General features: G+C 43.2%; 1 protein-coding gene across 1 annotated transcript in view; it reads right to left on the reverse strand.

The window, feature by feature from the left end:
- PCSK2 (proprotein convertase subtilisin/kexin type 2) overlaps nucleotides 1-23392 on the reverse strand; it is a 102001-nt gene that overhangs the window by 7434 nt on the left and 71175 nt on the right. The window contains exons 7-11 of the mRNA XM_048060992.2: nucleotides 18431-18519; nucleotides 15430-15605; nucleotides 4781-4996; nucleotides 3377-3477; nucleotides 660-887 (exon numbers count right to left, since the gene is read on the reverse strand). Coding sequence (XP_047916949.2) covers nucleotides 660-887; nucleotides 3377-3477; nucleotides 4781-4996; nucleotides 15430-15605; nucleotides 18431-18519 — 810 coding nt within the window. The remainder of the gene's footprint in view (nucleotides 1-659; nucleotides 888-3376; nucleotides 3478-4780; nucleotides 4997-15429; nucleotides 15606-18430; nucleotides 18520-23392) is intronic.

The following is a 23392-nucleotide window of genomic DNA, read 5'->3' on the forward strand; positions in this document are numbered from 1 at the left end:
TGAACTATAGCTGTTGTAGTTAATTAGTATTAATTCATTCACTTGTTGACTCATTCACTTCAGCACACAAAGGTAATCAGAAAATAATTTGACTACCTAGCCTGCAATTAGTGATTTGAAGAACATAAACCAAACACGGTTAAATGAGGTAATGTTGAAACTGAATCACTGCTACCTGTAGATGACTGTTTCAGTCTTCTGCAGATAAAACTGTCTGCTGGAATCGGTCACAAGGAGATATGACCTGGCTGACAGATATTTCATGTGGCAGCAGTTTATGTAATTTATGGTGCCAGCTTCTTGGGTTTTCCCTCTTGCACAGGCTGTTTATTCACACAAACTGTGGCGTAAACACACCTGTAAGTACTTAGGAGAAATGGATGCTGCTATTAGCGCTACTGGCACTCGCAGTGACACTAAAGATCAGCTGTCCTATGCGCTCAGTTTTCCTCCAGCAAACCAGGAATTGAAAGATCATGTCGTTCATTTTATCAGCTTACTGAAATATCTGGAATGCTACTGATAATGTTAAGCTTTCTTAGAATAAAATGTTCATTATGTTTCTCTGATTATCTTGTTCTTTGTCAAGATATTTGCCTGCCTGCGGTCTCTTCAGTGCTGGCAAGAGACAAACCACAAATACCAGACCATACACTTACTCAGGCTCCTGTATTGACCCCCCAACACAGTGGAATCGCTCGGGAACGGTCTTCCAGTCTTTTGCCATCTTAACCATCGCTCCTGCATCTAGGACACCGTAGCCAAACAAGTGGTTGAATTCCAGCCCAACGCCATTTCTGCGCCACTGATGAACTTCATCGTGGAGCTGGTTCCTTTTGGAGGTGAGGACTGTCAGATGCTGCATGTCTCTCCATGTCAGATCCAAGCTGTGGAAGAGTAACATGATACAGTTCCCACAGATATTAAAGAAACGCAGTGTGTTTGAGTAGGCCCTTTGGTAAAATTTGCTTCTGTGAGTCACACATAAATTGTATCTATATACATATCAGTAACAAGCTTCTGATGATTTCAGTGGGCAGAGGAATAGGTTTTAATTGTGTAGCACTTCCCCAAAACTACAAAGTCATTTCTGACAGCAACTGCTTTCAACTACATGTTAAATATCTACCATGTGATTTTTAAGCTAATAAAATGGGAGGAATATTATACGAGATGATAAAAATAATACAAAAAGAAAAGGATGATGACACAATTTAGTCTAACCTTCCTCTTAGATCTTGCCCTCTTTTCCTTGCCTGCTCCTGCTGCTTTTCCCATGGACCTTCCAAGGGTCACCCAGAGAAGCTCTGATCAGATGGATGAAGGTGGCAAGCTATAACGACAAGGTCTTGCTAATTTCAGCAGACTGTGAATATGGGTTATGGGCTGTGGGGGGTGCAGGTTTGCACTGCGAGGTATGATGGAGGCTCGTCACCAGTGATATACTAGCAAGGATGGAGGCAGTAACGTAACGTTTGTCTAGATTCCATGATCATCCTTCATCATCAGCTCTTGTCTTCCTAGATTTGCAGTGATTATGATGACAGGAAGGGCACTTACAAGTTATTATTCTGGAAGCTTTAGCACTGACATTCTAATTCTACATAACTAAAGCTATTCCAGTTGTTTTATGATGAACTCTTTCAACATTACAATGTGTCTGATTCAAACCATCAACCCCAAAGGATCAGTTTTTCAGCTTTCTGTGCACCAAGTAATAAGCATGTGTGCATGCTGAACGTACACCAGAACAGCCAATTACTTTCACTTCTTTGAGGTGACACAAGGTAGCTGAAAACCAGAGATCACTTGCATCATTCTTACTGAAACCCTTTAAGAGTTGCTATGTGTCTTAAAACTGTACTTTCCGTTTCACAGATTAGCTAGTTTTTAGAAACAGTCAGATATACATGAGCTGGGAAACATTGCAGGAAGAGGGAAATTGTTAGCCATCCCTTCAACTCATCCAGGGTAACCCTGCACAACACAGCAGAGCAGTAATAGAGTCAGGCTGGAAGGAGAGAGGAGACACTGACAGTTCTTCATCTTTTTCTTTTCTGTCTTCTCAGCAAAGGCTAGAAAACCAAATGCAGACTGTAAGTTAGGCCAATTTTTACTCGTGATTTCTGCTTGTTTGGCAAGATTAATTAAGGTCTTCAAGAACAGCCCAAAAGAAGAGGAGTGATCATCACTGAGGTACTAGGGTTGTAGTCCAGGTTAAACATGCAGTGGTCAGGAAATTCATTAAGTCTGAAGACTTATTTTTATGGCCATATTAATCTATTACACTGTGGCTGTCCCACTGAATAAATTCGATAGTAGAAGGATTGATCATCCAAAGTTGAACATCTGGCATGTTTGTTTGGTGTGAATAAAACCTGAAAAATGAGACTTAGTCCAAGTCATTCTCTGAGCACAATTGCTCTGCTAACAGTATAAACCTTGTCTCATTCTTCTATATAAAGCTGAAGAAACCTATGTACACAGTGTTCAGTTTGTGCCAAGATTACAGCAACTGAAGCTGTATAGCTGAGCAAATGTTGTCTCACTTCATAAAACGACTTAACACAAAGTAAAAAGATGGTGTAGGTTATTGTAAGAAAACCTTTTCCTCATCATTAAAAAAGATGATGAATAAGAGGTCTCCAATGTCATGAACAGCATGGAGAAGGTAAACAGACAATGGACATTTATTCTCTCACATAACACAGCAATTATGTAGCACAAAAGCAAATTGCCAGCAATGGGGTAAGAAACAACAAAGGAAGCATTCCTCACTGCTGCCAAAAAATATTATTACTGTAGAATTGATTGCCACTGGATGATACAGGTGCCAAATACACAGACAATTTGAAAAAGAATTGGACAAATTCAAGAAGGATAAATCTGCTTGCGGCTGTTAAAATGGGATAGGCTGACTGCTCCCTCTCCAAACAACTGATTGCCAAAGCTGCTTGGTGAAAGATCACTCTCAGTCCCTGCTTGGTATTGTTGCCCCGTGGCATCTGTCATTGCAGACAGCAAGTGGGACAAGATGAACTCCCATAGGTTCGTTCTTACATTTTTGTAAGTTGGGCGTTCCCCACTGGACATGTGGAGAAACGACATAACCTGTCCCTCAAACAAACCCCTGGAAGCTGTGGATGTAGCGGGCGGGCAGAGGGAAGTCAGCCAGAACGTACGCGGCCTGGTGTATGGCTCTGGCAAGGCTGTAGCTCCATCTGTAAGTTACCAGCCGCGTCTCTGCTGTTTCAGGCAGCTTGTCAGCTGCTCGTTCTAGCAGCTGTGCCACAACCAGCTTACATGATGAACAATGTTAAACAAACCCCAGGCCCCCTCCTCTCCAGAGCTCACAAGGAATTTCTTAACAGCATACTTAGCCTCCAGGGCCAAGGCGAACACTCCGGCTGCTTCAGGGGCAGCTGCAGACGTTCCTGAGTGACGCAGGGTGCAGTTGCCATACAAGTCTGTGGTAGCCTGCAATGATATTAGACTTAATTACTGAAACCAGCTAGGCCATTTTCCTTGCAGCTACAGACCCAGAAAAACATAGAAAGTGGAGTTCATGTCCTTGTCCTTCAGACGAATTGTGTATTTGTTCCCAGGATCTGTTTTCTTCTTTAGACTTGTGTATAAATTTAAAAACGTGGTGAGAGACAGTTACAGAAGGTGGGAATGCAAGAATAAATTACAATGTAGGAAAACAATGTTCATTGCCACTTAGGACTTATATGGATATCACTTAATTCCTATAAACACAGTTTAACCGAAGGCCTTACGTTTCCCCATGGTTATCATGCAAGTTGGAAACTAGAATTGGTAAGAGCACCGAGATTTCTAACATTTGTGCAAGTCCAAAGCCAGGACCAGTAACAGGCTGCTGCCTTCTATGCAGATTAGTCCCTACAAGAGACCTGAAGGAAAACTTACAAGTAAATTTTCTGGTGATAATGAGAAAGGTGCCACAGATCATTTCAGCTGACACCAGCACAGTGCCAATACCAGAACAGAAACCAGTATTTTTCCTTCTGCTACTGCACACCGGCCTTTAGGATGCTGCAATGGACAAAATCTTTGGGGTTTGAGACAGGCCACGGAAAATGTATAGCTGCCTTTGGCAAGGGCTGACCTCGAGTTACCACCCCTCCATTTGTCACTCTGAATTGGACTAAGTCCTGGCTACGGTGGAGGTGCTGAAGAGCAGTGATCAGTACAGTGGAAGAGAATCTCAGTTACACTCAAACACTGCCTACTTTCCAGTAGTAACTATGGCCCCAAAAAGGACTTGAGCATGATTCTCCATGCTGCTCTCACTATGAGACTGTATCTCTGAGGGTAATCTGAACCTCCACATTTCCTCTGTAGGTGACTGAATGTCTGTCTGCTCTGTACAGCTTCCAGTGCAGCAGAAGTCTGGTTCGTGACTGCTCTGCCAGCACAATTAAGGATGATTTCAGATGTCAATGCTTTTCATTTAGATTTTTACAGAGACCTTTTATCACACTGTCCTCTGGAAAGAGGGCAATTGAACTTTTAAATCTGGTTTCTGATAAAGGAAAGCACCAGCGATATGAAGCTCTAAGATATGGAAGATCATTGCTGTCCTCAATGTTAATCCCACATCTCCTCAGCTGACAGCTCTGACACGATCACATACTGCAGATGAGAAAAATATCCATCTCAACAAAGGACCATCTGCTGCTCCAAAGCAGACAGAGTTGTAATGGGTCGTGGGAGTGCAAAAAGACAGCAGCGACAGGACAATAATATCTGGACTCACCACACCAGCCTCCGGATTTCTCTTCCTCCCGTTACTAAAGGTGGAGGCTAGGGTTGAAGAGCAGCTTTCATCATACAGAGCTGTCCGTCCGTCATTTATAGCGGAATTGATGGAGATTGTCCACATGCTTGATGCATAACCATCACAGTTACAGTCATCGTAGCTGCCCCCATCTCCAGAAGCCCAGACATAGATGCTTCCTTTCCCGCCCCGGCCCTGTGAAAAGGGAAAATTGACCCTTTTAGGTTAAATTGCAAATAGGAAACAGCACCCAATTTGAACAGCACATCTAATTGTGAAGCTAGGCATCTCTAAAGGAGAAAACTGGTCCAAACAAAATATACATCAACCTTAAGCTGAAATAAAATGGACTTCTACAGGTTATTAAATCTAGTTAACTGGCAGCCACAGCCAACTGTGCAACTTCATGCACACAGAGCGTTTCCATTTATCTCCTGTTTTTCTTGATGCCCTGAAGGCTTCTGTGCCAAATGCTAAGACATTTTATGGATTCATTAGCACTTATGTCAAGGCCTAAGTGCTATGAGGAAGGTGTTCTTTTAAAAGGGATGTAGGTCCTCTCAGACACTGGGCTTGTAAGATCCAATTAGGTTTGGGAAATGGCTAAAAAACCCTGCAAAACTGGCACCTTTTTCCTCTCAATAGATTTTTCTCCATAAGTGTCATTGTCTCAGAGTTGTTTTTCTGGCAAACCAGCTTCTACCACTGAGTAGAAAATAAAGTTATGAAATCATATGAATCATCTAGAGAAAGAAAGCCTACTGAAACCACTGCACAGTCCAGAGATGGATGGGAGAGACCGAAGTTGAAGGGCAGCTATAAAAACTCTGACCTTCCTGTTGGTTAAAGGAAAGACATTTGTATCCTCTTCCTCATTTTCAGATAAAGAAGTGGGAAGGGACCAACGCAGCTCCTTCTTCTCAGCCCATGCTAAGAGAGAGGTAGAGGCTGCCTGGAAGAGCGCGAGACCTGAGAACCCCAATACCTGGAGAAAGATCAGTGCCACTGAAAGCAAGGCTCGGGGCCCCCACCAATTCCAGCACAGCCACAGCTTTTCTCCCTGTGTTTTGACTAATGTAATCCAATGTTTACTTCCAACAGCATCACAAGGGTGCAAGGCCTCAATTTAACATTCTGTTTACACAAGTTGGGCAGAAAATGAGAAAAATTATCTTCTGGCCTCTTCATTGTCCAGCAGGAGACGGAAGTTAAGGAATACACAAACGTAGCAACTTGCAGTGGTATTTTAATAGGGAACCTTTTCTGCAAGGAATTTAAATCAAATCTGAGCTCCCAGCAGTAGCTTCTATTTTTCATCATACCCCACTGAACAGAGCAACCTCATTATTTCAAGCATGTTAGTGAGTCGCATTATAATCTATTGAATTGCACAGCAGGTTTGCTGCCACTGGGGTACATAACATCTCAGGACAGAGATTTTCATAATAAAGATGATAACTATGAGAAAGCCTACTGAAATCAGCCTGAGAACTCCCACAAAGATCTAAGATCAATCATTTGTGTTCTAAGGGAAGAGGACACTGTTGCAAAAATACATAAAAACAAAACAATTCCAGCAAATTATTAAAAAAAGCAAAACAAACAAGCAAAACACCCTGCACAATGAAAACAGTTATGCTTTTTTTCCAATTTTTTATATATCCCATCTTGCACTCTGACTGCTGTTACCTTACAGAGCCCAAATGTGGTCTCTGGACTCGCTTCCCAGGCTACATCACAAGCTTGCCATTGTGCCCACAGCCCCCATCACAGCACCTTGCCACCATCTGTGCCTTTTGGACAGCCTCAGGGGCAGCTGGAGCACGTTTCCGTCCATCCCCAAAAGGCAGGCTGCTGCCCAGCACAGAGAGCAGGTGGCTGCAAGTGCCAGAAACAGGACATTTGGCATGTTATGGACCCGTTCTTCAACAACTCTTTCTTTCCAGGGAAGAAGGGAGATGAAACACACCATTTTCATGCAATAAATTCACAGAAATAGTTTGGTACCTAGAAGTTAGCCTCTGCCACATTCAGCGTAGGGAAGCAGACTTGGCCCTGCCTGCCAAATTGTTCCATGCTGCCAAAAGTGGGAATTGCTGCAAAGCATTACCCCCCATGGCTGGGGTTGGTGGCAGAATGGCATAAAACAGGCAAAACAGATGTTGGAGGGGTCGGGTAGAATCCAGAGAGGAACTGAAATCTGGGCTTGAGCGGGGGCAGGTTTTATGCATGCAATTAGTGTAGTGGGAGAATGGTCTTAGGATATCACTTCTAGAGCAGTCACATCCACAAGCATGGCTTAGTGTTGTTGGTTTTTTTTAAAGGAAAAAAAAAAGTAATTTACCTCTTAACATTCTAATTTCAACTTCATTTCCCTCTTAGCCAGGACCAGAAAGAGAAGCAATCAAACGCTATTGGAGTAAGCTGATGGCAGTCCAAGTGCATTATTTGCAATAATGCTTAGGACTTGTTTGCTTACATTTCCCGCTGCCAGACCCGCAGTAGCTGGATAGCTTGCACAGGCAAACTGTTGCCTGTCCTTAAGCACTGTTCCAAGTACAAGGCAGAAATATACGGCTTCAGGGCAAGTGAATTTTCAATTCTCTGGATGGTATTTGTCTAAACCAGAAAAATCTCAGTGGGGTCAATTATGTGTCACATTCAAAGCCAGCTGAAAGCTCCTATTCGTATCTCAACCTTAAATGAACCTCAAAAGTATCAGTGGTGTCACTCAACTTAGGCTGCTGTACATTTAGACCAAAAACGACTGGAGAAGCTGCCAGTAATGTACGGTAGAAACACCAGAGGGAGTCTGCAGGAAGATTTAGGAAGAAGAGGGAAGACTGCAAGATAAGATACATTTCAGAGAATCTTTCCTCCAGAATCCTGTTAAAACTTGCTCATTTCCCCCAAAAGCAATGCAGAGCAGGCAGTCACACTTCTGAGCCATCTGAAGCTGTAACTCACGCTTAGAGCCGAAAATGGATCTCAGTGCATTGGGGAGTAGCCCAAAAGAGGCCCACATCTCAACTCACACTAAGCCAGAACTAAATCCTGGGCAAGGCTAAATGCTCAGAAAGTCACAGACAGTACTGAGAAGCACTCTCCGCAGAAACAGCAGGCTTTCTATTTCCAGTGCTCTTCGTGGGATGCTGTGCTACCGACAAAAAATATCTCTGTGAAACTTTATTACCCATTTTCTCATCTTCTAAAGAGCATAATCCCAGTAAAACATCTTTACTCAACTATCTTGCAAAAGTGAGCTGGCAGGGGACTGCAGGCTAATTCATTTTAGGTAACTTGAGGTACATCTTGGGCTCTTTTTCCCTTGTTATTGTGTTCATTCGTCACGCTTGCTGGGCGAGTGCCTAAGCCAGTGTTTCTCAGTTTTGATTCCTGGATCACACTTTCTAGATAAAAACTGGCGGTATTTGACAAATAGATCTCCTCCAGCTTCCCTGACCTTTCCTGTCAAGGCTGCAAGTGCTCGTGTGAGTAACAGCTGGGCCTCTAACACGGCACAGCCTCTGCTTTGGCTCCTCTCATTTGTTTCCTCCAGAGCCTGGCCGCTGGGGTTGCTAAAGCTGGATGGAAGGAACATCGTGGTCTTTACAGCACATTTCTGATGCAGACCCTTCTCTTTGGCCTAATCCTTCAGTCATAGATCGGGATCAGCACTAAGTTTCCAAGCAGGACAAGCATGAAAACACAGAGCAGACTCCTGCCACGCATCACGGAGTGCCGTGCAGACGGAACGGCAGCAGGGTTATCCTGCTCTAACTGGCTGCTGCTGGTGGCCCTTGGCTGGTCTGTCTCACCCCGGGGTGTTCGGTGAGGAGGGAGGACAGGCTGTTCTGGCAGGACCAGGAATACCCTTCTCCTTCTTCATGGCCACACACTCGGCTGTTATGCAGAGGACGGCCATTACTTGGAGCTGCGTTTCAGTCAGGCTTCCTCGTGCTTTCATCTCATATTTTGTTGACTTCAGTAACTGGCTGACTGGTTTCTCCTAGCAGACTTCTAAAACTAATTGGGTCAAGTAATTATCACCCAAGTACAAAAGACTGTTGCATATCAGATAGTCAAAGAACTGGGCCCTATAATTGTCAAACCCTAACAAAATGCTTTATGTAATTTACTCCGGTCTTTATTAGGTCACAGAAGAGTACTAAACTCCCATCCACCAACCCCCAATTAATTGTGCAAATGTTAATACTTCCTTTGGCTAAAAATAATGCTTGAGCAATTTTCTATGCCTAAATTACTGTTGAGACTGGATAGACTTCTGTTATCCAAGAGAAACGAATGAAAAAATACAGTTTTGGTGAAGAGAGACAGCAGGGAAATGGGGAGGGAACTTGGAAAATGTTGAGAAAAAAACTTTTAACTAAAAATAAAATAAATCAGCCTGCTCAAACATTTCTTCTTTCTCTCTCAAAATTATTCTCTGATTTAAATTTGATCTGCTTCACTAAAGCGAGCAAGAACTCAATGACCTGTGAGAATAAGCAAAATACTTCAAGTGAAATGCTCTGGCTTGGCCTAAACTAGCCATGCCTTTTTGATCCTGGGCTGTGTTCTGCAAGTGATAATGCATTGCTCTAGTCCAGCAGTTCTGCAGGCCTAATTCTGGTACTGCTATCATAGGTAAAAACCAATCACATCTTCTCTTCAGTAGTTCTGAGCTAGACTTTCAATAGGAAAAAGACTTTAAACATCCAATTTACTTTCCACCAGCGGTGGTGCTGGTTTCTCTGCGCAGACTTCCCAGTGTGCGTGATGCTCCCTGGCCTCACAGTTTCACCTGTGGTTCTTGCAGCGCTGTGCAAAGGTTCCCGGCCTTGCTGGGAGGCAAAGGCACATGGCTGCTGAGCTGTGGCACAGAGATTAGGCAGAAAACATTCCTGGGGTCAGTGAGACAGCAAAATCTACATTTTGAGGCTAAATTAGCATCTTGTTTCCTTAGAAAAACAGTAATTTACATGTCAATAAAGACTATTCACATTTGGAACTTAGAAATAGTGCCATGTAGGCCCACGCTATTGCAATACAGCAGCTTTCTGCTCTTTACATGAAAGTCATTTGACTCTTTATGAAGGGCAATATTTAACCCTGTTGTAGGAACACATGAAGCACAAATGTTACAAGAGCCAAGGTCCTCAGGTGACCAAGGCATCCCTGAAGCAGACAGTATCACAACAGAAATCAAGGGCACTTGGGATTTGCTCCTGTCCTGTCCTCAGAGAGGCATGGCCGTTCCCTGAGCCATGGCAGGAAAGCAGATGGTCACAGACAGATCTCCAAACCCGGGCCATGTACACAGTGAAAGGTGGTGTATCCCAGCACAAGGTCAGAAAAGCTGGTCAGGCTGTTTTACCAAAGCCTGAAAATCCCTCCTACCTGATAAATGGGGCAGCTTCAGAATACCAAACAGATATAATACACTCATGTGGGGCTATAATGTGGTTTGATTTCCAGACACAATAGCGATATGACAGTAAAGGGCTCCCAATGTATAAAGAAGCTTGTAAGGCTTCCTTAGAAATGGAGTAATCAGAAGGCTGCCGTATCATAAACTAATTCCCCTATCCTCGCTTGGCTGTTCAGCCGATAAAATAAAGTTAGAGGCATCTAACTGCATATACTTCAATAACACGCTATCCTCAACATATTTCAAACACGAATGCAATGTGCGTGGCCTTGAATGGAGGCAAGTGAGAAATATTTCATTTTTAAAGCTGTCCTTTCTTCCTTCATTGGTGAGCCCAATTACAGAGCCATGATGAGACTATAAATTCTTAATATTGTTCCCTTGGCAATTTATACTCGTGCAGCATTTTCTTAGGTAGTACCATATTATGGAAGCAATAACACTTGCACCAGCACATGCACAAATGGATCATGGCTTATGTATTCTGGTTGAGCTGGCGAAGTCTCAAGAAATTAATTCAGTCCATGAGCAACTCCTTGCAACCTACTAATATAAAAGACTACATCAAAAAAATGCAATAGATAGGGACCAGCTTAGCTTGATAACTTCTTTTTACTGCTTTAAATTTCTATTGCTGAAGCTGGAAATACTGAAATCATAAAACAGCAAGAAAGAAATGCTTTCTGGGTGTTGCATTAAAGATGGGATGTACCCATAAAGCATGGGTGGAATTAGTTCTTGAGCTAGTTTCCTCTTCCTTAACTTACAGTATTAGATGTCTGCTGATATAATTCTGGATATAAGGCACCAGAGAACAAAAGTCCATAATTAAGAGAATTAAGAGAGTTGTGCAACCACTGGGATGCCATCTACTGTCTCTCTCTGCCCCCCTCACCCCAAGTTGTCTGGTCCTCAGGACAGGGAAGCACAGGTCAGACAAGGGAGATGTAAATCACACAGCACTGCTCCAGCCAGCCCTATCTATAAAAGGCTACTACAGACTCACTCCCCCTTCTCTGAAATGAAAGAACCTCTCACTCGGATGATATAGCTAGCTGTATTTGGCACTGCTGTATTTGGGCTGCTTAGTCCCGGGTCCAACACCATGGTTTCTTGCTCTGCTCTGAATTTCAGTTTGTATTTCTACATCTGCAATAATACCCCCCCATAGCTCATAGAGAAAATACACATGCAAATGTACAACACATTAGGGGCAATGCAACTGAGCATATAAGCAGCCTGGTCTCGGTGCAGGGGAAAGCTATCTCAGGACAGCCCAGAACAACGTTAAGCTGGTGTCTTCCTGAGGCTGTAAAGAAACTTATACCTTTTGTCTAGATGCCATAGCCTGCTGCTGTCCACAGATGGCGTCTAGAAGCCAGATAATAAAATCTCATGACATAAATCCATTGTAGCTCCTGGCAAATGTGTCTAGAGAAAGAGCGAGCAGCAGCACATGCTCTCTGGACAGTTCTTTCACCAGGCACAGCAGCGTTTGTCCCTGAGCCGGCTGCAGGCCACCCTCATGGATATCTGACTCGAGCACAGACTAGTGCGGTCTCTTGTCACAGCTGGCAGCCAGCACTGGATGCCTTGCAGCCCAGGGATGTTTGCGTGTATGAAACTATTTCAACCTGTACTCTCAAGTGCCCATGGTGAGCTCATTTATCTTTGCAATGCAACTACCACTATTCGGTGACCTGGTCACACTGCAGACTACTGACCCTGAACAAAAGTCATGAGATAACACAGTGAAGAGCAGATTGTGTGAAAAATGCTTGGGATCACAGCTAAATAACAAAAAGCAGTCTGAGTTCGCTTCCCAACACCTCCTGATTGTGTGTATTACACCAACACCAAGTTCTCACACGTGCCATCCCATTGTGTTCAGCCGTAGAAGTGCAATTAGTAAAGAGAGCCCATAAAGGAATTGCCAATGTGATGGACAGATTCTCCAGGCCTTAATTATACTATTTACTGTTACCTTTATTTATGCTATTTATCTCACAAGTGAAGATAATACTGAAGTGACAGTTTGATTAAGATAGAAGGTAAGAATGATCTTAACAAATGCCAGGAATGGGAAATGGAAGAGAAAGAAGGTTTATCAGCCTTAGCCCATCTGGTTATGAATGCATGCCTTCAAGCCATATAAACAGACATAAACAGACACACAAACGAGAAGTCTCCAAGTTTCTGCAGTTATCATCACGTTAAAATCACCAGGTGAGTGTTTACCCCAGGCATCCCTGCAGCTCTGGAAGGAGGATGCCAAAAGGACAAGACAGTGGAATGGAGTTTGGGGAAGGATGAAACCCTTGTGAGTCTCTCCTTAAGCTGAGTTCCCAAGTATGGTGGCAACAAGGCAGATGTTACCACTGTTCATCAGCTTGGTTAACTGCATATTCCCCATAAGAACTTCATATCACTCCCAATTATTTTTTAGCTTACTGCCGTAGAGGCAAGGATATTGATCTTGCTCTGTGCAAGAGATCTTACATTTCCTTTCAGGACATTTGAAAGTATGGCTTTTAGTTTAACAACACATTTTTATTCTCAGCATGTTGCTTCCTTCCTGCCAATATTTCAGCTTCATCACTAATTCATGACCATCACTCTGGTGAGAATCAGCCCTAGACTAAGAAAAAGCGTTCCTACATTTATTTGTCTCTGTTTGTAAAAGATACCACTTTTCTCTTTAATAACAGTGTTTTGTTTTTTTTTAATTCTGAAAAATGATCATAAATTAGATTTACATTTGGCCAATAGAGAATTTGGTCATAGACTGTAGATGTAAGCTAGGTAGAATGGCAATACATCAAAGGCTTGTCAGTCTTCCTTTACATGCAGGGAAGCCTGTAGTGGGATTTTCAAAGCACTGTGGAGAGTACCCAGCATCCACTGAAACCCTGAAATATCCTGGGAAACCTGGCTCTCCATGAAAAGAAACTAGAACAAATTACACCCCAAAACTCTTCTATGACAGGAAAACGTAATGCACATAACAAGGGTAGATAAAGCTGTGAGCACAATGCGAAGGGATTTATTTGTGGGGAGCTGTCTTTTTTTTTGTGTGTGTATTGCCAAGAGATAGCTGCGACACCGTCACTGTAAAATTAAGTGTAATCATTCCTCAACAACAATTTCTTTCTTAGGTAGAATGCAGTATTATCCCTTCTGCTCTCCAATTCTGCAATGGCTGTTTGACAGAACTGTTTTCCTAATGCAGGCTCGTCTGTTCATTTTATGCTTTCTGATATGGTATGAGAGCAATCCTTCCCAGAGGGCAGCTCACCATCACCATTCTGTCTTAGCAAGCATTAACCCTAAGTTATCCCAGGGTCCTTCTGACCCTAATATTATAAATTATTTCTTAAAGAGAACTGCAAACACATTCAAGGGGAGGGCATTAAAAAAGTTGTATGCCCAACACCCCCAGGTATGGGACCATGACTAGACAATAAAACAACAGAGAAAAATCCCTTCTCTCACGCTGAACATTACAGAGGTGTAATACCAGTGCAACTCCACAGCCGAGAGAACATGATGACACAACAGCAAATTAATTGAAAACTCTTTTAAATATCAAGAAACCGAAAAAAAAACCACTAAAAATTAAAACCTGCTTCTCTTGAGAGGGTAAAATCTCTCATTTTTGATTAGTTTGCAATACCCTGCCTGGGTTATTCATGCCTTTTCTGTTACTTTTTAGACTAGTTCTTCATGGAGCAGAATAACAAAAAAACAGGACAGGAATTTTTCTATAGCCAGATTCTCTGCTCCAACCAACATTGGTGGAAGGACGACCAAGTATCCATTAACTGTAAGACACAGAAGTGTTGCTAAACATAAAACGACCATGTCACACATCAATGAAAGATTCTCCCTATGACAGGAGTATTTAAGGGGATCAAGAAAATCTTTATGGAAACTCTAGACAGATGAAAGAAAGGTATGAGAAGAAAGCCAGCTTGTGTAAGTTGACTTCACGGAGACTTTGAGCTGGTCAGAGGTTTGTAAAGTTTATACTACAGAACTGAGAAAACTCAGGAGAAATTCGTGACAGGTCTTCCTGAGTTATTGGAGTATGTTGCCAAATTTGTAGGCAAGAGCATGAAGATGAGCATGAAGATGCCCATAATTCATGTTATAGGCAAAACATTAGAGTCTCAGGATCTGAGACTGCTTTGGATGCTTCACCACCTACCACTGCAATAGATTTAATTATCATGTCACCAAACATGGTACACTGAATGTGTTGTTCACAGGGAGGTGGTGATGAAGAGTGGGTGAAACTGGCACAGGCAAGAGGAAGAAATAATTTGGATGGAAAATGAGTAATTGCAGAGCTCCCACACAAAACCACCCCAGATGTTCTGGGGAATTTCAAATCTTTTCATTTTGGAAACCCAACTATAATCCACAAAGAGAGAAGGCTCCTTCCCTACAACAGCAGGAGTAACTGTGGTTGTCACAACTGCATGACACCAAAGAGAGACAAGAGACATGCAAGTTTTGGGTTTTTTTTGGACTGTTTTTGGACTGTTTGTTTCTTTTTTAACTTGTGGCATGCATTTTACCTGACATTCTAATATAGTATACATTTAATAGATTCCAAGATGCCATTGAGTGTCTTTGACAAAAAACAGACTGTCCCTGGAAGGAGCTGAAAGGATGGGAATAAAACAAGGAGGTTCCCACTACTGGGGAATAATATTACTCCACAGACAGGGTGGTACAATCACAGCTGTAATTATGATCACATGAGTGATCTGTGTCCGAAATGACAATTAAACTGGTAGCACACCAAAACAGACAACGTGACGTCAGTAGTACAGCTGGCATCTTTCAAAGCAGGGACTATTTACAGGCCTCTGGAGCCAGGATGTGATCAGGCTCTTCCACTTTGACTGCAATAGCATGTGAAAAGCATATGTAAGCTGACTGGAGAAAAATACAGTTCCACGCAGGAGAGCACAGTATCCTGAGACTGTGCAGTAAAAAAAAAAATCCCACAATAGTGCAGAGAGAATGTCAACGGACCTTCGAATATACTGAAAGTTGGGATAGTTTACACAACTGCATTGTGCTCTGTAACATCTATCGGAGGATCAGGTACGCCCCTGTCACTGGTTTCAGTACAAGTGTGTACATACCATTCTGCCCCGATACCTTGATTAGTTAATAGGATTGTTACCTTGTTCACACCATCCGCCATCGCTTGCAGTGTTAGCTCTCTAGGTCCATCCACAGTCTTTCCATTATCAGTTGGTCCCCAGCTGGCACTGTATATATCTATGACTTGGGGCATATGACTGATAGAGGAAGCCTCAATAATGTCTGTCATAAATGGCTGGTCGAGCATTCGAATACCTGTGGATTTAATCAGCATAAACATGAATTATGCATTACCCAGGCCAAGATGAAAGCTCAGCACCTGGTAAGTCCCCCAGTTACGGGTATTTTCACGCATTCAGCAATTCTGCACTCGTCATTCACTTTTCACCAGGGTGTGTTTACCCAGCAGGATGCCAGCACTTAAACACCCAGCCGCAGCAATGCAGTGTGGTCCAGAAAGAGAGAACTCCTTACTGCTTTCTAATTACAGAGTATCTTTCACCTACTATTTGAAAACATTTGTGTTCAGCAATCTCACTTTGAATATTATTTAAATACTATAAAATGCTATTTAAATCATAGTTTTAAGTTTGTTTTACCCCAAGTAAAACCACGACACAACTAAGGATAAGGATTACCACCACCACTCAACGCCCTGTAATTTATACTCAGTGATGTGTTGACATTTCATTCGTTTTTCAAGTCATTTTTCTGTTTAATTTGGTTCTTCTCCAGAATTTAATCAGGAAGGGGAAAGATAGTACACCATGATTTCCTGGAAAACTATCCATGTCTCAACATACAGACACAATAGTAAAGCATGGCCAGTATTTGTAGGAAAAAAAAAAAATAAAAATAAAAATAAAAATAAAAATAAAAATAAAAATAAAAATAAAAATAAAAATAAAAATAAAAATAAAAATAAAAATAAAAATAAAAATAAAAATAAAAATAAAACCTGCTTGCTATAACCCATATCGCAGTAGAAATTGAGTTAGAGTTTATGCGATACGATCCAAGGACATGTCGACTTCATAAGATGTTGGAGAGCTGGCCATAAGCAAGCCAGAGTGTATGACGAAGATGGCAGTGCAAGCCCTTTCATTCATCATACCCCTCACAGGCCAGTCGCACTGCTAGCTAACCTCTCGGCCTTCGGATGAGACCCGAGTAACCAGAGACACATTCCAAATCTCATTTATAGCCTTGAGTTGAAATTCAGTGTTTTTCCCAACAGCTTCGGGACAGAGATGTGACAGAAATCAATACCACAGAGCCAAACAGTGTGCACAGCAGTGGGGAGCCTGTTTGACAAGCCAGTGCTTTCACTGTATTCCATACAAAATCCGTGTGCCAAATATGAGGCTGGGAAGAGTGGTGTTTGCCAAACAGGCAAGGTATAAACTTCAAATGGAAAACTGACCAAAGCTGAATAATTCCTGATCTGATAATTCAATCTAGAAATGATTAAGTGAACCTCAATGGCAGAGAAATCCCCTGACATGCTTGTAAATTGAAGGTCTGCACTGGAACCACAGAATTAATGATTGATCCTGTGGAGACAGGGGACAACAACAAGGGGAGCCAAGCAATCTGGCTTGACTTCTGGGAAAAAAAAAAAAAAAAGAAAAATAAAAAATAGATATGAGAATGAAAACACACATTTCCCCAGATCACTGCTTACTAAATTTCCAGTTCCACCTGCAAATGTGATCCCGAATCATGTCAGGTGCAGACTGCCAACTCAATTAACTTCTGATTTTCCACTGACCACAGGGTGGTGCTGTAAGTGCACACCGTCTTCTTGTAGAAAAGGCTAGCGTTCCCAAAAATCAGTGGGGATTCTGCTACGAAGGGGGCAAATCTGAAAGACTATTTGTAGGCTATTGGTCATGAGAAAAGGCCTTCACCTCTTGATTTTTAAACAACCAGCTTGAAGCTGTAGATTTTACTATTAATACAGATGTGAACGTGATGAAATCCCATGCCTCAAATCACATTCGTCTAAAAACAGTTATTGCCAGAATGTGAACTCTGTAAAATGTCCCATCTGTGAAGGAGACATTGCCCCTGCTGAGGGAGAGGGAAAAGCACTAGACCTGCCTGGCCAGTTACTAACTCTCATATGACGTTTCTTGGGTAACAGCTTAGCAAACATTGCTTGGTGTCCTTCTAATGTGGAAGTTTGGCTTTGGATTGTGCAGTGACAGGCGAACGTAGCCTTCCCCAGACTCTTCTGTCACAGCAGCGAACTGGGGACTGGGCCAGCAGAGCAGACCTGCCCTTGCACACCCACTGCTAACCTTCCCCAGGACGCAATGAGTGCATCCACACTGGAGTTGTTAGTGTGGATTAGGGAATGAAAGTAAAATTCATAAGCAACCCTCTCCACTTGCTGTGCCCTAGTTAACATCATGGAACAATCTTTCAATGGGAAAAATGGATTTCTTTAGGATGAAACTACACTGGCACATGCTGTCCAAGAGCTCAACTCACTCCAACCACTGCACTCAGTCTATCAGCACAGACAAAAGCTAGTTTGAAGTAAAAATACCCAACACACTTGAGGTGTGAATGCTGGGTGCTAAGCACCACCCAGTTCACTCTGTGCCTCTACTCCTACCGTTCTGCATCCCTTGTTATGAGAGAGGAAAGCAATGACTGCAGAGATTCCCAGCGCTGCAGGGCCTGTTCTGTGAAAGCCTAAAGAATACAAACGGCATGGGATTTGCCTTTTCAAGTCCAGTTTCCAAGTGCAGCAGAAATTTGTATTTTACCTCCTGCAAAATGAGATTTGTCACAAATGATTCTGCAACAGTGCAGGGAAGGAGCACTGCAAATGGGTGTACAAATGGGATAACATAAGGAGGAGGTGAACTGTTCCTCTGCAATGTCATTAAAGAAGCAAGGCCCTTAGATGAGAAGACAAAGCCATGGAGAAATTCCTCTCTCCAGCTGCTGTGAGAAGTAATAAACACGTGGTCCGCTGCCAGCCTGCAGTCCTGTCCTGGGCAATGCTACCTGTCCCTGCAGGAGCAGTTTTGCCTGAGGAGCATTTACACCTTGGATTGTGACTGTACCTGCCACCTTGGAGTTGTACGCGACTCCCACACCACAGATGTTGTTGTTGGCAGCAGCAGACACCTCTCCTGCACATCTTGTCCCGTGGCTGCAGAGGGGAAAACAGAGACACCATGTGAGCCCCAGCTAATTCGGTGGTCAACTGCATGGGCTGAATGAAGATGCATCACCCTGGTCCTGTTTTTGCCTCATTGTAGGCAGGTCCCAGAGCTTCAGAGGAAAACCCTTCCATGGCAAACTACCGAGCGCTGTGCTAGGATCCTTGGATGAGCTCATTCCTTCCTGAAGCACAAATAATCAATTTTCCCTCTGCAGTATGAATGATGCTTGCTCTGAGGTTAACATGCATACTTATGCTTCATTTAGTCCTAAAGTTATTCAGCCCTTTTCTTTTTAACTCTGGCTGTCAAATTCTGTCTTGTTACCAGCTATTAGGCAGCAGAAACAGTCCCTTGAAAGAACAGTGCAGAAATAAGATCAATATTAAGTCCTGTATTTTTGTGACTAGGCAGCGTGACACCTGTTATTTTGAGCCCCACAGGACAAGGTCCAGTTGCCTTTTTGCTCTTCAAATATGTATCAGGAGCATATCCCTACCCACAACCAAATGCTGTGCAAAGAGGTGGTGCAAGATCAAGCTGGAGCAGCAGAAGAGAGCCACATGGGTCACTGCATTCCTCGGCACCAGAGCTGTGGCCTGGCTGGCCAGACCCAAGGGCACCTGTACCCTCCTCTTCCAGCCCCTAATTCCCACGAGAGCCACAAGCAGACAAGGGGCTGCAGCTGTCAGCTCGCAGACCTCCTGCTTTCAGCTCAAATGGGAAATGTCTCTGACACCGAGGTCCAGGTTCAGGCTGCCACGTGGCGTTTCAAGAACACTTGGCATCTCTGAAGTGCTTTACAGCTCTTAACGGAGACCCTGAAGCTGCTGGTGGCTTTGAGGCAGGCTTGCAAGAAGGCAGATTGCATTTTTCTTTCTCCTAATTCATCACAGAAATTAAACCACAGAGAAGATACATAAAGGCAATATAATATAGTTTTAAAAAATAGCACAGCAGCAGAGCAACTAGCAAAATCTATGCTGATGACAGTTTTTTTAAGATGGTCCATCAATATGAATCCTTCCTACCGCTCACATCCACCCCTCTGTGCATCACAGCTGGCACTGCTCCTACAGCATGCTAAGGATTCATGCAATTAGCTGTGCTGTGTTGTGAAAGCTATACAGAGTCCCAGATGAACCACCCCTAGAGGCAGCAGGATTGTTTTCTTTTAATCAGCTTTTTTCTCCCTCTCTCCCTTTAAGCACCTCTGGCAAAGGTGAGTGTAAAATTAATAAAGGGGTGAGAAGCATCACATCCCTTTTACTGCTGCACTTGGAAGAGTGTGTTTTTCAAGGTAGCTCCAAGAAAGAAAATGACTGGTCTCATATGGACACAGTGTTGTGATCACGATCTCATGCAAGTTCCTTTTACAAAGGGGGGAGAGGGGTGAGTGATACAGACTTCTTATTCAGCTGCTGGAGAAATTTCTTTCAACATTCAAGCAGGTTTTCCCTCGTGCCCTTGTTCAAGGAACTGTGAAAAAAATATACGGTTGCTAGGCATTCGTTATCTAGTCACCTGTGGGCTAGCTCGAAGCCACAAAGCAGAGTAAATGGCTTTGTTAAAAAATTGGCTTGACTGAGGCTGGGGCACAAAAAAAAAATTATTAAAAAAAAAATGGTGATGCTGTCAGGTGAACTCTGTATCACAGAAGAAAAAACTGTATTAGGGACCGCCAAAAGGTCCTTTTCCCTACTTCTCTTCTCCACCAGTCTGCATGATGGAGCCTGCAAGCAGACCTGTTCCAGCAGCTCAGGGTTTAGACACCATGCTGCTGACTGGAGGGAAAAAAAATCACATGCGAGTTACTGCAAATGCATTTGGTTGAATTATTAATGGCAAATAACAGACTTTTCAAATCTAGCCCTTTTTGCTGTTCATGTATCATTGATAAACCCATTGTGGTTTCTATGAAGTGACCTGTGTCATGGGCCCAAATCACAGCTTCTCTCTCCAATGGTCATCTCATCACCAAATTTCAATCTTTAAAACCAGGGGATAAAAATAATTAAGTCACCTAATACTGCAGCCTCTGAGCCTTTGAGTGTTTGCAATGGGGAAGCACAGCAGGAAGGGGGGCACTACTTTGGGAACGTGCCACTCCACCTGTATCTAAACATGCAAAGAACCAGCAGTAGTGCTGCAGCTCTCCATTACTCGTGTGGTAACGCCGCAGGTAGAAAGAGCTGTTATATCCCTTTGTATGAATTCTCAATTATTGCGTGGTTTCCAGTGTATCGATTGAAAAACTGAGGAGGAGGGGAGCAGGTGTTTTTACCCTTTTAATGAGCGCTGTCTGGAAGCCAAGGGGAGACTCAATGGGATTTTGTTTGAATCCATAATAAATAAAGGCCTTCTTTTTTCTTTAACATCTGAAGAAAACAGATTTCCAGATAGTAAATAATTTTATGCCCAGCAAACTCTGATCTGGGTGAGAGAATATATTGAATACAGAGGCTACAGGAGTGAAAATAATTATTTGTTATTTATGTCCCGGCAGAAATTCATAATCTCGGTGCTGTGAGATGGGGAGCCTTGTGCACACTCACAACGAGAAGTCAGAGGGCTGTACAGCGAGGCCGAGCTATCCCTGATGTGCACAGGTACCTCCACACGGCACACTGTGGTCCCTGCCAAGCTCCCGAACGTTATGTAGGAGTAGGTGGTGGAGTCACAGCTGCTTCCCAAAGTGGGCACCAGAAATCCACTCTGAGTGCTGTGGGGCTGCCTCTGCTTTTGGGAACTGGGCTTGGTTCAGGTTCCTTCACTGCCCTCACTGCTTCTCACGCTCCAACACAGCCCTGCCCTGTGTTGCACCCAGCGTCCCCCATCCCAAAACGGCGTTCTCCTTGCTGCCTTGGTCCCCAGGCTGTGCTCTGAACACAGTCAAGCAGAAAGTCCGGGGAGCATGGGAATAAATACCCTTGCCGCCCAGCCATCTGCGCGCCTCTGCTGGGAACAGCAGCCAAACTGCCTGCCTGCAACTCCCTGCCCGAAGCACCAAATTGTCCCCTTCCAAAACCCACCCTGCTTGGTTTCACAGGCCAGTGGCTCTTAGATATAGAGGCCAGAGTGCTTCCAGCAGCCTTAAAAAGCACCAACTGGAAAGGGAATCTGTACTTAGAAGCAGAGCAGCTGTGATTAATGAAATACTCCATGCAAAAACCTCTCCCTTTTTTCTTAAAGTCTAATGCTACTTGGCACATGCAGCTGGCAGCTCACAAAAGCCCCTTGGTTCATCTTTTTTAAAAACAGCCCTCCGCTTCTTGTTCCACAAATCACTTGAATTGCTTACACAGAAACATATTCTTTATGGAAAAAGGAATGCCACGCTATCCTACTTTGAGTGTGATCCCCCTGCATGCATAAAATTCAATGGGAGATACATAACTTACTGCAAACTGAGCAAAATGGAGCCTTTATTGGCTTCTTTGAATGGCAGTCCTGTATAACTACTGTCTATCCAGATGCACCTGTGCAGTTACACATATGGATAGACAGACCGTCACAGGCAGACAGTTGTAACCTCGCTGTAATAACAATTCAGGAGTCACAAGTCATGACAATAGCTTATAGATGGGCACATCAGCTTAATTAACAATATAGCATAGAAATCTGCAAAGGAAAACAGCCACAACTACTCCTGAACAACTGGACACAGTGTGTTGGTTCTTGTTTTAGTCTGGACAAAACATGAAATCTCACATCTTGAAGACTTCCTGAATTGTGTAGGCAAGGAATGGACTTGGCATTGAAACAGTCTCATCTCTCTGTCTGCTCAGGAAAAGAAACAGAAAGAGAGATTGCAGTTCTGAATACCTGCATCATGCTGTTCTCAATAATTATAGATCAAGTTGCAGGCGACTGTGCTGCTTACTCTGGATTCTTCACTTGGGTGCCTGAAGTTAGGCAGAGGAATCTGGGGCCAGAGACCATAAGCCTTGTTGATTCCAGGATGCTCCAGGCCTGTTTAAAAGACTTTAGGAGGTAACTCTGTCTGCAGTGCCACCTTGCCGAACATGTGAGGACCGCAAACTGCGCCCTGCTATAAAATATTTGATTGCAGCACAACTGGTGTTAATGGGGCTTGGCAGAACACACTTAGTTTTATGAAGTTCCACACTGAAAATGACACAATCTACCATTACCCACTAAAGCTAAATTTAATTTTCCTCTGTGCTGCTCCAGAGCTAAGTGATATCTTTCTCCTACAAAGATCCTTTGCATAAATAAAGCAAGAAAGCTAGCAGACCTTCACAAATTAGAGCCCTAGTCTTTCTCTGACTTTCCATTCACTAATTGGATTCATGCTAGTTTAAAAGTGTCAGATGTCCTTTCCTGAAATGAAGGAGAAATATCACTGGCATCTTGCTTTTGCTGAAAAATGGCAGGACTATAAACGAGGACACCACAGCTCCTAAATCTGTTTGATCCATTCCAGGAAGCCTGTGTCTGAGGTGGAAGCACAGCTGCTCCACATCTTTGTTGTGCCACCCTGACTGAAGTAAAACTGATTTCTTTAGAAACAGAAACAAACAACAACAAAACAATCTACATCCAAAACTCAAGAGGCCATTCATGCAGCCATACTAAGTTAGAGATGAAAACCACATCAAATAGGTCTAATGTATTTCTATAAGCACTATGACTGAGCCCTGAAACTCTTAAAATATTCCAACTTCTCAGTGCTGCTGTTATATAAATGCTGATGGCATCAATTACACTCAAATCTAGATGACATTTGGAAACTTCCTTGAAAATACCCTGAAACATGTTTTGCAAATTGAAGCCAGAACCTGTCCGACACCCTGGCGAGTATGCTGAAGAGCCAGAGATGCTGGAAGCTGAGATCACCAG

The sequence above is a fragment of the Anser cygnoides genome, chromosome 3 (genome assembly GCF_040182565.1).
Source record: "Anser cygnoides isolate HZ-2024a breed goose chromosome 3, Taihu_goose_T2T_genome, whole genome shotgun sequence".
Classification (NCBI taxonomy): Eukaryota; Metazoa; Chordata; class Aves; order Anseriformes; family Anatidae; genus Anser; species Anser cygnoides.